Below are 16851 nucleotides of genomic sequence, written 5' to 3'. Positions count from 1 at the left end.
GTTTCATTAGACCTGTCTAAAATAAATAATGGATATATTGTGAAGTTGTAGGCTATATTACATGGATTTATTATATTTTTAAATGTAGATGTCCGAAAGGTCTGCATCAGTGGCTTGTAGGCTATGTGTGGAAGCCAGCAGATGCTAAATGTGTTTATGTTCATTACGGTCAATTACCGTGAGACCGGCAGTTATGTGCTTGGTAATCACCAGCTGACAAAATGTCATGACTGCCCCAGCTCTAACCATGAACATGTTATCTGTACAAGCCTTCCGTAAAGTACACATCAACTCTATTCTGCTGTCTGCATTCAAGCTTCTTCATGTTACACACATGGGAACATCACATACAGAAGCATTTGCATGGTTAGCGCTGCTCCATTGTATGGTTGTGCTTGCCTTGCCTGGCTAGGACTGACAGGACTATTAAGAGACTCTGTTGTGGGGCATTAGCGCTGCTGGTGTCTGCAACAGCTGGCCTCTAACCTGCTGGTCTGAGACAAGACTCCTCAGTGGTCTCTGTGAAAGAAACCTTGGGCTGTGTCCCAATGCTCTTCAACAGTTCCCTTCCCGTTCCATAGAGGGTGCGTCTCAATACTATTTCACATGCAGCTTCCTGTCCTCGTCTCCTTTCCCTCATTACAACAAATAGGTAAAGGGACCGACCAGGGTGGGGCCCATTGATCATCAGTTGTCATACCAAAAACTGCAAACATTTGCCTCTACCCTATTACAAAATGTGTAGAATTGCAGGAAATTAGCTGTAAAACTGCACATGTTTCTCTCTGCCCCATGGCAAAATGAGTAGAATTGCATGAAATGAGTTATACAATTGCTAAATATTCTCTCTGCTCCATGTCAAAATGTGTAGAATTGCAGCAAACTTGCTTTAAAAAGGCAAAAATATATATACGCCCCATGGCAAAATGTGCAGAATTGCAGAAAATGAACTTTAATTTAGTGATATTTCTCTTTGCTGTCACGAGGGGGGCCGCTAAAATGTTTTGCTCGCAAGGTGGGGGGGGGGGGGGGGGGGGGGGGGTATGGATGTGGGTACGCAGACGCACGAGCCACTGCGGCCCCTCATGATGAGTATCGTTTTTTTTGTGGCACCCACCCGCATCTAAGTTGCCCATCCCTGATATAGAGGATATGACCCAAGGAAATAAGGCCACTTTTGATATGCACTCTCAGAAACGTACAGTTATGAATATAACTACTGTTCCCTGAAGAAGGGAACGAGGTATAACATACTATGGATAGTCAACGACCAATCAAATTCACCTGAAGAAAACTGAAATCACACCCATCGGGCCAATGGATGCTAAGCCTGCCCTCGGAAGCCCCGCCTTCCTGGCTATAATACTGGGGCTCGCATCCATTTCCTCAATTCAGTACCACTCTTCAGCTAGCCCAAATCCCCTGACGGCGCAGGACCAAAATATGTTATACCTAATTTCCTCCTTCAGAGAACAGTAGTTATATTCATAACTGTACGTTCCCTTTCTTTAGGTCACTCGGTATAACATACTGTGGGGACATACAATCACTCCCCAAGCCGGCTCAGAGGGTACCAAACTAGGAGGTTCATGGCAGCCCAAGCACACACAGGTTCCACCGACTCAAAAAAGGGCTTACAGAAGCCACCTTTTTCCCTTATACTTACCCAAGAAGCCTGAACTCTCAGAGCCTCATGAGGCCTGAACTATCAGCCCCATATAGGCAACCATGTGTATGTGACCAATACATTTGATATAATTTGATTTGAACCAGAACCTGCTGCAACTTGGCTATGCGCACTGACATGCTGCCACTGCAGCCCAAGTTACTCCACGGTTCCAAGAATAACACTTACCTTGTGAGCCTGAAATGTAAGAACTTGTGCAAGGAACCGCAAGTCCAAAACAACAGAACACCTGTCATGACTTGGTAAAGCGCACGCGCACACTGCATAGTATCGACCAGAGTCGATGAACCACGGCAGCCCGAGAATCAAATCCACATGGAACTGTGGTAACCCGGATGAATGCGCAACATGCGCGCTGCCTAACACCCACTCTCGGACCCAGCCATAAGAACACTATGAGTCACACAGGGAACGGTTACATCCAAGCGATAAAACCTCACAAAGGTATGTCGGGAATGCCAACTCGCTGCAGAACAAATATCACCAATCGTCATGCCCCTGAACAATGCCCAAGCAGCCGCCACACCCCTAGTGGAGTATTTGTATTTATTATGGATCCCCATAAGCTGAGCAGCTACTCTTCCTGTGGTCCAGCAAAATGAAGGCAGTTATATAACATTTTACATTACAATACATTTCACAGCAGATTTCAAAACACATTAAGTGTGTGCCCTCACAATATGTTTTGAACATGACAGTTTACAGTCCAGGGTTACTCCAAGCAGTTTAGTCTCCTCAACTTGCTCAATTTCCACATTATTTGTCCCAAATACAATGCTTTTAGTTTTTGAAATATTTAGGACTAACTTATTTCTTGCCACCCATTCTGAAACTGACTGCAGCTCTTTGTTAAGTGTTGCAGTGATTTCACTTGCTGTGGTAGCTGACGTGTATAGTGTTGAGTCATCAGCATACGTAGGCACACTGGCTTTACTCAGAGCCAGTGGGAGGTTAATAGTAAACCTGAGTTACTTTTCGGTGTACATTTGAGTTCCTTTGTGACATCACAGAATCACTTTTCGACAGTTAACATAACTGTTAACACTAATGTTAGCACAAGGTATTTTGTAACACATTTACAGTGCCTTCAGAAATTATTCACACCCCTTGACTTTCCACATTTTGTTGTGTTACAGCCTGAATTTCAAATTGATTCAATTTAAATGTTTTGGGTCACTGGCCTACACACAATACCGCATAAAGTCAAAGTGGAGTTATGTTTTTGAAAAGCTGAAATGTCTTGAGTCAATAAGTATTCAATCCCCTTTGTTATGGCAAGCCTAAATAAATACAGGAGTAAAAATGTGCTTAACAAGTCACATAATAAGTTGCATGGACTCTGTGTGCAATAATAATGTTTAACATGATTTTTGAATGACTACCTAATTTCTGTACCCCACATACAATTATCTGTAAGGTCCCTCAGTCAAACAGTGAATTTCAAACACAGATTTAACCACAAAGACCAGGGAGGTTTTCCAATCCCTCACAAAGAAGGACACTTATTGGTAGATGGGTAAACAAATAAATAAAGCTAACATAGAATATCCCTTTGAGCATGGTGAATTTATTATTTACACTTTGGATGGTGTATCGATACACCCAGTCCCTACAAAGATACAGGTGTCCTTCCTAACTCAGTTGCTGGAGAGGAAGGAAACTGCTTAGGGATTTCACCATGAGGCCAATGGTGACTTCAAAAACAGTTACAGAGTGTAATGGCTGTGATAGGTGAAAAATGAGGACGGATCAACAACATTGTAGTCCACAATACTAACATAATTGACAGAGTGAAAAGAAGGAAGCCTGTACAGAATAAAAAATATTCCAAAACATGTATCCTGTTTGCAAAAAGGCACCTAAGTAATACTTTTAAAAATGTGGCAAAGCAATTAACTTTTTGTCCTGAACACAACATTTTATGTTTTGGACAAATCCAATATTACTGAGTACCACTCTCCATATTTTCAAGCATAGTGGTGGCTGCAACATGTTATGGGTATGCTTGAAATCGTTAAGGACTGGGGAGTTTTTCAGGATAAAAAAGAAACTGAATCGAGCTAAGCACAGGCAAAATCCTAGAGGAAACCCTGGTTCAGTCTGCTTTCCACCAGACAGATATTTCTGTATTTAATTTTCAATAAATTTGCTAACATTTCTAAAAACATGTTTTCAATTTGTTTTCAGATGGGTGAGAAAAAAATATATTTAATCCGTTTTGAATTCAGGCTGTAGCATAACAAAATATGTAATAAGTCAAGGTGTATGAATACTTTCTGAAGGCACTGTAGATAGTTTGATTTTGTGAGTCACCACAAACCTGATAATACTTTCCCTTACCTACCTATTCATTCTCATACATTGATAGACACTGAGTGTACAAAACATTAAGAACACCTTCCTAATATTTAGTTACCTGTCTCCTCCCCTTCAGCTACACTGATTGAAGTGGATTTAACAAGTGACATTAATAAGGAATCATAGCTTTCACCTGGATTCACCTGATCAGTCTATTCATGGAAAGAGTAGGTGCTCTTAATGTTTTGTACACTCAGTGTAAAATACTTAAATAGCTAAAGTTAAGAAATTATGGAAATCTCTAAATCCTATCGCTATGAATAAAGTTAATCAGTCACATTTCTCAGATCGAAAGATGAGTTCCTTTATGAGTTTCACCCTGTAGTCCGGATTTATCTCTTCCTAGGTGATCCCTTGTTCTTCTAACGTGTGTGTTTCTCTCTTCAGCGGGAGTCTGTCGAGGGTTTAGAACAACATACTGCTCTCCATTGATACACTGCTGACAGGGTAGACATGCAACCTATGTGTGTGTGGGTTGGTGGGTGGCTGGGTGGGTGGGTAGGTGAAGGGGGCACAGCTAGAATCCCTCTTTTTATCTCTCTAACTCTCTCTCTCTTCTCTCGCTTCCTTTCTTCTCTTCTCAGTCAGGTGCCGCTTCAGACAGAACTCGGCTAGTCATCCTAGTCAGTCAGATGTAGGGCATATGGGTCAGGGGTCAATCATTGGCCCGGTTCAATAGGGGGGGCCCCCTGGCCCTTGCCAATGCATTCTTCAAAAAGCACGGTATGTTTTTCTCATTAACATTAGCCGGTCACACTAATGAATATGGCGCACCTGGTTATTTGGTTTGGTATATTTCATGAAGAAACACATTTGGGGGGGGTCAAAAGCTACTCTCTTCAGGGGCAGGGGGGAACTGCAAGAGGACGGCTTGAGCTAAAAAAAAAAAAGGAGAAAAAAGAACGGCATGCATTCACTTTCATTTAATTCAAAGATATGACATTCTTGACTGCCTGACTGATAGTGGTCATATTATTAGAGTTAAGAAAATATTTAATAAATAAACTAAAGTAACAAATAAAGTAAAAAAGTAACACAATAAAATAACAATGACAAGGCTATATACACGGAGTACCGGTACCGAGTCAATGTGCAGGTTAGTCGAGGGAATTTGTACATGTAGGTAGGGGTAAAGTGACTATGCATATATAATAAACAGTGAGTAACAGCAGTGTAAAAATAAAGCTAAAGTGTTAATGTAAATCGTCCGGGTGGCCATTTGATTAATTGTTCAGCAGTCTTATGGCTTGGGGGTTCAGTGACTTTCAGTTGCTTCATAATTTCTTTAAACAATAAAGCTAATTTACCAACATTTCTGAAAATGGATATATAGCATTTTGGAATGAAACTCTTCATTTACACATTGCAGCTTTGAACTTCTGAACCCCCTTACACGGAATGCTCATTATCAAAAACTCCCATGTATGTCACAGCGGCTAATGACTAATCGCTTTTGACAGGCAGCTGCATTGACCTCTCTGCATAGCGTTGACCTTTCCCTTAGAGCCAATAGGGTCACAGCTGTCCGGAACTGGGAAACGTATTGCGGATTCAGGTTACAGGAGGTTTATACCTGGGGCACACTTTAGCACACTCAGGAGAGCAGTAAACATTTTTGTTTATTTAGGCCTTTACTGAGCGTGGACGATTGTGGTGGAACCTAGCTTCAAAAGAGGCTTCTATCTAATGTGACCTAGAGGTTTTGTGCTTTTTTGGTTTAGTGAACATTCACATCTTTACAGCTGGATAATTACTAATTACTCAAGTTGTTTTTTCCCCCCTGTGTGCCCAACTTGGAACTGGCAACCCTCTGGACACAAATTTTTACTGGGTATATATGAACAGAAGTAAAAGTATGTAAAATACTACTGTTGTCATATTTTTTATTCAAGCTGATCGGAGGTCTCTTTAGCTATTCACCTCCTGATGCCAAAGCTACACTTGGGATATGGAAAACTGGTCCTATATAAGAGCTTATAGAGGCAATATTTGCCAAGAGCGATCCACTGCCCTCAGTTTGACTCTCAGACAAAGAGTTACCCTTTGTTAAGTAAAAAATAGATAAGTAAAAAATAGAAAATAGAAAATAATTAAAGAGCAGCAGTAAAATAAAATAACAGTAGGGAGGCTATATACAGGGTAGGGAGGCTATATACAGGGTAGGGAGGCTATATACAGGGTAGGTAGGCTATATACAGGGTAGGTAGGCTATATACAGGGTAGGGAGGCTATATACAGGGTAGGGAGGCTATATACAGGGTAGGGAGGCTATATACAGGGTAGGGAGGCTATATACAGGGTAGGGAGGCTATATACAGGGTAGGGAGGCTATATACAGGGTAAGGAGGCTATATACAGGGCTGTATTTGACTTTATTCTATCTATTGTATTAGATTTTTTTGTTCTATGAAATTGTAAATGCAGGGCTCCCTTTAAAAAGAGACACTAGTCTCAATGGTGACTCCCTGCTAAAATAAAGTTACAAAAATAAATACTAATAAATAGTAAATGTCTATTTTGTCTCTTTTTACAGGGCACCCGTGTGTGGTTACGTGAGGAAGAACAGTACCTCCCCAGCACTGTGTCCTCTTGCTCTGGAGGCGTGGTGGTTTTCACTACTGAATATGGACAGGTAAGACCATAACACTCCCCTTTTAAAGACAAAATGACTCCCTATTCACCCAAGTAAGTTACAATACAAATCTGGCGACACCTCAAGAATGTGCTCGCCTGCTTTTGGGGTTGCCAGATTTCTGTATTTATGGGTTGGGATCCCCCTTTTCCCAACCTTGCCTGCATTGAAAGTATCTGGTAGCACAACAGAGGCAAATGTAATGTCATTTCAGAATCTGGTAACCTCTCATGTAAAGTGACTTTTAGACCTCTCCTTTTTTACCGCTTTGTTCCATATATTGTGAAAACAAGGGGTAGACTGGTTTGTAGTTTGTTTAGGGGTCAAAGCGCAAAATCAAATTAACTTCAATGGTATTTGAAATTCTAAGGCCAAAATGACCAACCATGTTTAAGGAATATTCAGACCGGAATAAAATAAAATAAAAATTGTTGCAACATATAAAGCATGATTCCTCTAAAGTGGATGGTCCTGGAAAGGACTCAGATAAAGGCTGGACACTTAGTAGGACTATGCCTATAAAACTCCATACATGCTACTTAAAGAGTGTTTTTCTCACATGACAGTTGTGTTTGCTTTTGAAGCCAGTCTTCAACTAACAATGGTTTGATGATGAGCACTACAGAGGAGGCAACCAGCATACAGGGAAGAGCATACTGGTAGGGCAGGCTGATACACCCATAAAACGCTGTGGACAGGCTCTTGAAATGCCAGGTTTACTGCTTCTTAAACACTCTGTAGGGTCACTTTGAACACCCCTGTGTTTTAGTGTGTACTTTGGGTTACACTTACCCACAACTCGAAACACTGTTGTTGTGTGTGATTAAGGCTGTTGGGTTTGACTGCTTGGAGGTCAGTTGCTAACAACACCTTTAAAAGAGAGAATTGATGCCACTGAAGTTGACACAGCCCTGACAAACAACTAACACTCAAGTTGACACAGCCCTGGCAACCAATTTAGCCACTGTAACGGAGGTGGGTCAGAGAACCATGCTTGCGTGAGGATTCACCTTGACTGAAACCTCAAGAAAGGGAAAGGGGGATACCTACTCAGTTGTACAACTGAATGCTTTCAACTGAAATGTGTCTTCCGCATTTAACCCAACCCCTCTGAATCAGAGAGGTGCGGGGGGCTGCCTTATTCGACATCCACGTCATCGGCGCCCAGGGAACAGTGCCTTGCTCAGGGGCAGAACGACAGATTTTTACCTTGTCAGCTCTGGGATTCGATCAGGCTTTAGCTCAACTGGCTACCAATGCCACAATAGTACTACTCCTATTTGTCATCTCTTCAATCTAAGCCTAAAGGAAAGTGTGTGCCCTCAGGCCTAGAGGGAAGCAAATGTCATTCCGCTACTCTGGCGCCGACAGAGAGGGCTGCCTCACTTCTAGTCCTTAGGAAACTTTGCAGTATTTTGTTTTTTTATGTATTATTTCTTACATTGTTAGCCCAGAAAATCTTAAGTGTTATTACATACAGCCGGGAAGAACTATTGGATATCAGAGCGGCTTCAACTAACCAGCACTACGACCAGGAATACGACTTTCCCGAAGCGAATATTTTGTCCGCACCACCCAGGGAATTTGAACTGATTCCAGAGGCCGACCCAAAACAACACCGCCGGAGGAGAGGGAGCCGGAGCGGTCTTCTAGTCAGACTTAGGAGGCGCGCACTCCACCCATCGCTTCCGAGTATATTACTCGCTAATGTCCAGTCCCTAGACAACAAAGTTGACGAGATCAGGGCAAGGGTTGCTTTCCAGAGAGACATCAGGGATTGCAACATACTCTGTTTCACGGAAACATGACTCTCTTGGGATATACTGTCACTGTCCATACAGCCATCTGGCTTCTCAGTACATCGCGCCGACAGGAGAGCCAGTTTCATCATAGCGCTTGATGGTTTTTGCGACTGCACATGAAAAAACATTAAAGGTTATTGAAATGTTCCGTATTGACTGACCTTCATGTCTTAAAATAATGATGGACTGTCGTTTCTCTTTGCTTATTTTAGCTGTTCTTGCCATAATATGGACTTGGTCTTTTACCAAATAGGGATATCTTCTGTATACCCTTGGTTAATAATGGGCATCCTTATCTTAATCCTCCTCCTAAGTCAGGAACTCCAACAACTCCACTCTGACCAGGGCAGGGAATTTATTGCGTGTCGAATTTGAACATTGTCACAACACAACTGATTGGCTCAAATGCATTAAGAAGGAAATAAATTGCACAAATTAACTTTTAAGAAGGCACACCTGTTAATTGAAATGCATTCCAGGTGACTACCTCATGAAGCTGGTTGAGAGAATGCCAAGAGTGTGCAAAGCTGTCATCAAGGCAAAGGGTGGCTACTTTGAAGAATCTAAAATATATTTTGATTTGTTTAACACTTTTTTGGTTACTACATGATTTCATATGTGTTATTTCATAGTTTTGATGTCTTCACTATTATTCTACAATGTAGAAAATAGTAAAAATATAGAAACCCCTTGAATGAGTAGGTGTGTCCAAACATTTGACTGGTACTGTATGTATGGTGGTATTATAAATGTTGTATTGTAGATATGTAGTGGTGTAATAGTGTTATATTAACTGTTTTATTTAATTTTTTGCCTTAATTTGTTTGGACCCCAGGAAGAGTAGCTACTGCCTTGCCAGCGGCTAATGGGGAACCTCCATAAATACAAATACAAATACATAGTCTTGTGGTGTGCATGGGGCAGAGTTCGATTTGGTCAAACTGCATCACATCGGGAGATATTTACAGATGTTCTGGGCAGCACAGTGTCCAGGTCAGGAGACCTGCCGACACCATAGTGTTGGAGATTAAGGTTAATAATGGGCATCCTTATATTAATCCTCCTCCTAAGTCAGGAACTCCAACAACTCCACTCTGACCAGGGCAGGGAATTTATTGCGTGTCGAATTTGAATCTTTCTCATGAATAGAAAATATGTCTTATTAGATCCTATGTCCAAATTAATGTCCTATGATGTAAATTCAATGGATTTCAACTCTGAAAGTAGCTGTTACTAAAGAGAAGTATTTCTGTTTTCTTTAAACAGCAACTACAAACTTCGGCAAACTTTAGCCACCACTAGCTAACAATCAATGGAAGTGATAAAGGCATGTGTTTGCCTTTTTATTAATGGCCAAAACACCTTTGTAACATCAAACCAATTATGGAGTTGATTTGAATTGATTTCAGTTGATTTGGCCATTAATTGCTGATAATTGCACACATGCCCCTATCACTCCCATTTGATTTTTAGCTAATGTGGATAAAGTTAGCAGAAGTTTGTAGTGGCTATTTACAGAATACCAAACCATGGTTTCTCCTGGCCAATGTACTACTTTCAGGGTGAGGAAAGATCTAACATCAAGTTGTAAAATTCTAAACTTCCCCTTTAAACCAGTGTTAATTTTGTCAGATATTTTAGATGTAGTTTTAGTCTTTATGACTAAAATACATTTTAGTCTTAGTCCCATTTTAGTCATTTCATCCTTCTTAGTTTTAGTTACTAAAACTCAGGACAATTTTTGTCTAGTTTTATTCACAGTCATTTTAGTCACATATTTATTTGTCAGTGCATTTTTTCCATTAAATAATTAATGTTTACATTTAACTTCTGTCATGTGCACATTAAGATATCCTTGTCCAACTAGGCCTACTGTCCCCTCATATAGTTGGCACATTGCTATTGTGGCAGATTGTAACCAATGCCAGCCATGATTTACTATATAACCTAGGCTACAAAACCTTGGCTACAGGTTAAACAATTTAGGCATACAGCTCTTTTCTTTTACAAAAGCACATTTACTGGAAAACTGTGCAGATGCAAAGTTGAGTAACAGAATTTCGATAAAATCTTGCTCAGTTTGTGACCACTTTTTCCAAAAACATCAATATCTGTTCCAAATTAAGATTCAAAGAGGTCTGCAGAAAGAATGGGGTGTTAGCTATTACATGACACCTTGAGAAAAAATAATATATTTTGGTTATTGAAGTGGACTTACACACAGTAACAGAATTGTGGTAACTGAATTTAATCATGGGTCCCCGATCTGTACTACACAGAAATGCATACTTATGGATATTAATGTAATTCTCTTCATGGTGATGTATCTTAAATAGGTACACAAAGGTAGAAATATGCAATATCCTCCTTTGCATATTTGGTTATTATTCTACACAATGTCTATTATTTTATGAGCTCCGCCACCAAACGACCGAATTTGGTTGGTCCGGACTGGACCAAATCTGAACCAATCATAGACGTTTATGTTTCGCAAGTTTGGACAAGAATGTACAGCACAGTAGAGCTCAGTAGACTATAGTACAACACAGAACAGTACAGTAAAGTCAAGAAGAGTATAGTTCAGTACAAAAGAGTAAAGTAGCATATGCACAGTGTACAAAACATTAGGAACACCTTCCTAATATTGAGTTGTACCCTCTTTTGCCCTCAGAACAGCCTCCATTTTTTACAAGCCCATAAGCATCTGTTTTCTTTCAAAGTAGATTTGTTTAAGACTACCAAGAAACACTCTGTGACCCTGTTTTAGCTCACTGTAGTAAAACGTTAAACATTGTCTATCCGACAATGGCCTCAAGGCCATTAACCAGTGTCATGGCTTGTGTCAATATGTGTTGGTAGGTTTAAAATCAGTCTTGGCTCAACACAAGGCAGTGTTTCACGGTCAATCCCTTTAAGGGCTTACGGTGTCTCACTGCTGTCAGGTTGACTCACACGGAGAGCGGTTTAGTTGGTAGATATGATATAAAGAGGTCACAGGCACTCTGCTGGGGTATATGATTTAGGTCAATTATATTGGCATTGTCTGTTTGACAGAAGAAATGAAGCACAGTAAGAATATGGGTATTGTTTGTGTCTGTTCCTTACCATGGAACAGAGTTGTAAAGAATATTGTACTGGTGTATAACACAGGGGGGCAACTTTGGTTTTAGATGTGGGGGGGACATAACCTGGCGGTGGGTCTGGGGGTCCTATCTCAGAATTGTTTTGGGCATCTAAAGCTCATTTCCTGCATTTCTACCAGGGCTGTCCCCAACAACAAAAAATTGGTTGACCAAGAGAAGTCATTTCTTTCGACCAATCGATTGCTGCTGCTGCTGTCCTTTGCAGATTCTGCTGTTATGCTCCTGAAGTTGCCGGTAATAGGCTACACCAGCGATCTGCAACCTTTTCCATTTGGAGTGCCAATTTATCTTACCATTTCTACCAATCTGAGTGCCAATTATGATTTTCATATGCAGATTTTCATGGAACAGTTTAATTTCATTTATAATATAGTTTGTATCTCAAAATCATTGTCTGTGGTTAAACAACAATATTCCCGTGCCAGCTGGAAGCTATTTGTGCAAGGGATAAGAAGTAATCAGGTATTTTATGACATTTCCACTGGATCAGAGCATTACATTTTCCCTTTCATGAGGAGTGGTTATTGCAACGGAGAGAGCTGGAAATATTGTTCAAATACTTTGAGGAATTATTGTCATTCTCAATAGATTCTAAAAACAGACTTTGTTTACTTGCTGCTTGAGGTGAAGAGCTTCACAGCTCATTAGTGGTGGTTAGTTAAGACAATGAGAAATACTATCAGATATCCCCAAATGGGCACATTTATAGGCCTACATTTGTGTGCAGGCCATATAGACTAGTCCTACTTCTATATGCATAAACAGGTGCGTGTCCTTACTCAACATTGACAGGAGCGTTTCAAACAAAAGACAATTAATACATTGACAAAACTCATAAATGCAATGAAATAAACTTTAAAAAATTACTCACAAGTGTAGCATAGGTTGTGAGTTCTGCAAAACACATGTCCACTACGAAAATGAGAAATGTAAATGACTGTAATAATAATACAGGGCCTAAAATGACCTGCAAAATGTGGGTAGATTTTGGCATTGGGGGTAAGATGTCCATTTCACCAGCCACCTTGGCGGGTGGTCAGGGCTCCACAGTGCGAGCATTTCACTCACATTTGTGAATAGAAATAGTCAAGTATGATCTAATTTATAGCAAAGTAAATGCTGCAGTAGCTGTTGTCAAAGTATTTCTGCCGTTGGTAAAGTCAACGAACTACAAATCCTATTGCCTATCCCACCTCGAGCTGCAACACTGCCTGGATAGGGGCTGTGCGCATGTGGAGAGCTGAGTGAAAGATTCATTTTTAGAAGTGCACAGGCATAACAGTTTATTTCATTTCATTTATTTGAAATGAAAGTCTACTGAAGTGAGACGTTGTCCTTGTGTTTCTTGGCTATTTACATTGTTTTGTTCACAAGCTAGGTTGTTTTTCAATGTTTGAGTTTCAACTGCTAGGGAAGAGAAGACAATGCAGCTACTAGTCAGACTCTAAATCTCACAGGCACATGACTCTCCAGTCGCGTTACCACAGTAACCTCCCGCCCTTAAAGGGGCAGGTGAAAATGTTTGTCTCATCTGTGATATTTTGGTTAAAAGGCTCAGGTCACAAAAAAACTTAAATTAAACAATATACCGCATTAGTTCTTACTAGTAATACATTTATTGTTTTTGAAACATTACAAAGCATGCTCATAATTTTTTATTTTTTTTGTTGATGTAATTTTAGCTGGAGAAAATATTTTGGCTGGTAAAAAAACAAAAAGTAAATTTTAGGCCCTGATAATACATTGAATGCATTAAAGGAATAACCATAACCAAACAAACATTGCAGATTAGAAATTATGGGAATTATCCGCAAATATAGGCTACTACTGGTGATATATATATAATGGGGAATTGATAGACACAGCAAACAATGCACATGAGGAAGTTATGAGACAATGAATACCCACGAAATGGTGGGAGAGAGCGCATTCTGGAGAGAGACGTGCCTTGTGCATCTGAGCTACAATCCCCATATTCTTGGACCGTGTCATCCCTGCGGCCTTCTCAATGGATTAGTCCACGAGACAGGCGCAAATAAGACTGCTGGACGAAACAAATCTCATGTTTTCAAAACAGACCCATTTTGTCTTACAGTATTCCATAAAAGGCACCCAGACCTTATGAAAGTTGAACAGTATACCCTTAATCTTGTAATGAATCAAATCTAGTGATACATAACTTGACATTTCTGCCATCCATCGTGACATTGTGGGAGGATAACCAACCTTCCAATTAATGGCAATGCATTTCTTAGCCTCTATAAATGCTAGGTTACACAGTTTATTCTGATAAAAGTCTCCAGTATCAACATTTCCAAACAAACAAAAACAGGGAGAAGGGAGAATCTGAAGACATGCTGAGATAAAAGAACATACTCTTTGCCAGAATTCAGCCAGCGTTCACAAGATCATAACATGCAAATATGTCTACTTTTGTGTTTTACACCTTCAGCAGAGGAATTACATTTCTGAGTGCATGATATTCAGTTTCACTGGCATATACTGTAGTGTGTTTTATGGATGGTCTTAAACTGCAGTAATTTATGTCTGAGATTATACGGTGCATTCGGAAAGTATTCAGACCTCTTGACTTTTTCCACATTTTGTTACGTTACAGCCTTATTCTAAAATGTATTACATTGTTTTTTTTCAATCTACACATCAATCTACACACAATACCCCATAATGACAAAGCAAAAACAGCTTTTTAGAAATGTTTGCAATTTAAAAAAAAATTTAACCTGGAAATATCACATTTACATAAGTATTCAGACCCTTTACTCAGTACTTTGTTGAAGCACCTTTGGCAGCGATTACAGCCTCGAGTATTCTTGGGTATGACGGTACAAGCTTGGCACACCTGTATTTGGGGAGATTCTCCCATTCTTCTCTGCAGATCATCTCAAGCTTTGTCAGGTTGAATGGGGAGTGTCGCTGCACAATTTTTTTCAGGTCTCTCCAGAGATGTTCGATCGGGTTCAAGTTCGGGCTCTGGCTGGGCCACTTAAGGACATTGAGAGACTTGTCCCGAAGCCACTCCTGTGTTATCTTGGCTGTGTGCTTAGGGTCATTGTCCTGTTGGAATGGTGAACCTTCACCCCAGTCTGAGGTCGTGAGTGCTCTGGAGCAGGTTTTCGTCAAGGATCTCTCTGTACTTTGCTCCGTTCATCCTTCCTTCAATCCTGACTAGTCTCCCAGGCCCTGCCACTGAAAAACATCCCCATAGCATGATGCTGCCACCACCATGCTTCACCGTAGGGATGGGGACAGATTTCCTCCAGACATGACGCTTGGCATTCAGGCCAAAGAGTCCAATCTTGGTTTCATCAAACCAAATAATCTTGTTTTTCAATGTCTAGATCAGCTTTAATATTGAAGATAGTAACTTCCATCAATGTAATTGATCTCGCAATATATATATACATATACATTGGGGAGAACATGTATTTGATACACTGCCGATTTTGCAGATTTTCCTACTTACAAAGCATGTAGAGGTCTGTAATTTTTATCATAGGTACACTTCAACTGTGAGAGACGGAATCTAAAACAAAAATCCAGAAAATCACATTGTATGATTTTTAAGTAATTCATTTGCATTTTATTGCATGACATAAGTATTTGATACATCAGAGAAGCAGAACTTAATATTTGGTACAGAAACCTTTGTTTGCAATTACAGAGATCATATGTTTCCTGTAGGTCTTGACCAGGTTTGCACACACTGCAGCAGGGATTATGGCCCACTCCTCCAAACAGACCTTCTCCAGATCCATCAGGTTTCGGGGCTGTCGATGGGCAATACGGACTTTCAGCTCCCTCCAAAGATTTTCTATTGGGTTCAGGTCTGGAGACTGGCTAGGCCACTCCAGGACCTTGAGATGCTTCTTACGGAGCCACTCCTTAGTTGCCCTGGCTGTGTGTTTCGGGTTGTTGTCATGCTGGAAGACCCAGCCACGACCCATCTTCAATGCTCTTACTGAGGGAAGGAGGTTGTTGGCCAAGATCTCACGATACATGGCCCCATCCATCCTCCCCTCAATACGGTGCAGTCGTCCTGTCCCCTTTGCAGAAAAGCATCCCCAAAGAATGATGTTTCCACCTCCATGCTTCACGGTTGGGATGGTGTTCTTGGGGTTGTACTCATCCTTCTTCTTCCTCCAAACACGGCGAGTGGAGTTTAGACCAAAAAGCTCTATTTTTGTCTCATCAGACCACATGACCTTCTCCCATTCCTCCTCTGGATCATCCAGATGGTCATTGGCAAACTTCAGACGGGCCTGGACATGCGCTGGCTTGAGCAGGGGGACCTTGCGTGTGCTGAAGGATTTTAATCCATGACGGCGTAGTGTGTTACTAATGGTTTTCTTTGAGACTGTGGTCCCAGCTCTCTTCAGGTCATTGACCAGGTCCTGCCGTGTAGTTCTGGGCTGATCCCTCACCTTCCTCATGATCATTGATGCCCCACGAGGTGAGATCTTGCATGGAACCCCAGACCAAGGGTGATTGACCGTCATCTTGAACTTCTTCCATTTTCTAATAATTGCGCCAACAGTTGTTGCCTTCTCACCAAGCTGCTTGCCTATTGTCCTGTAGCCCTGTAGTTCTCATATCTCTGGAAGACTGAAACAGGTTTCCCTCAAGAATTTCCCTATATTTAGCGCCATCCATCATTACTTCAATTCTGACCAGTTTCCCAGTCCCTGCCGATGAAAAACATCCCCACAGCATGATGCTGCCACCACCATGCTTCACTGTGTTGGGTTTGCACCAGACATAGAATTTTCCTTGATGGCCAAAAAGCTACATTTTAGTCTCATCTGATCAGAAAACGTATTCCATATGTTTGGGGAGTCTCCCACATGGCTTTTGGCAAACACCAAACATTTTTGCTTATTTTTTTCTTGAAGCAATGGCTTTTTTCTGGCCACTCTTCCGCAAAGCCCAGCTCTGTGGAGTGTACGACTTAAAGTGGTCCTATGGACAGATACTCCAATCTCCACTGTGGAGCTTTGCAGCTCCTTCAGGGTTATCTTTGGTCTCTTTGTTGCCTCTCTGATTAATGCCCTCCTTGCCTGGTCCATGAGTTTTGGTGGGCGGCCCTCTCTTGGCAGGTTTGTTCTGATGCCATATTCTTTCAATTTTTTAATAATGGATAATAATGAAGTTTCAGATATTTTTTTGTAACCAAACCCTGATCTGTACTTCTCCACAACTTTTTCCCTGACC

The 16851-nt window shown here is 40.9% G+C and overlaps 1 protein-coding gene across 1 annotated transcript in view; it reads left to right on the top strand.

Annotated features, from left to right (window-relative positions):
* myo10 (myosin X) overlaps nucleotides 1-16851 on the top strand; it is a 305921-nt gene that overhangs the window by 59754 nt on the left and 229316 nt on the right. Inside the window, exon 2 of the mRNA XM_084139801.1 lies at nucleotides 6579-6677. Within this exon, the coding sequence (XP_083995927.1) occupies nucleotides 6579-6677 (99 nt within the window). The remainder of the gene's footprint in view (nucleotides 1-6578; nucleotides 6678-16851) is intronic.

The sequence above is a fragment of the Coregonus lavaretus genome (genome assembly GCF_964263955.1).
Source record: "Coregonus lavaretus genome assembly, chromosome: 23".
NCBI classification, from domain to species: Eukaryota; Metazoa; Chordata; class Actinopteri; order Salmoniformes; family Salmonidae; genus Coregonus; species Coregonus lavaretus.
The sequence above is the reverse complement of the archived record's forward strand: the minus strand, read 5'-3'. Positions and strand labels throughout refer to the sequence as shown.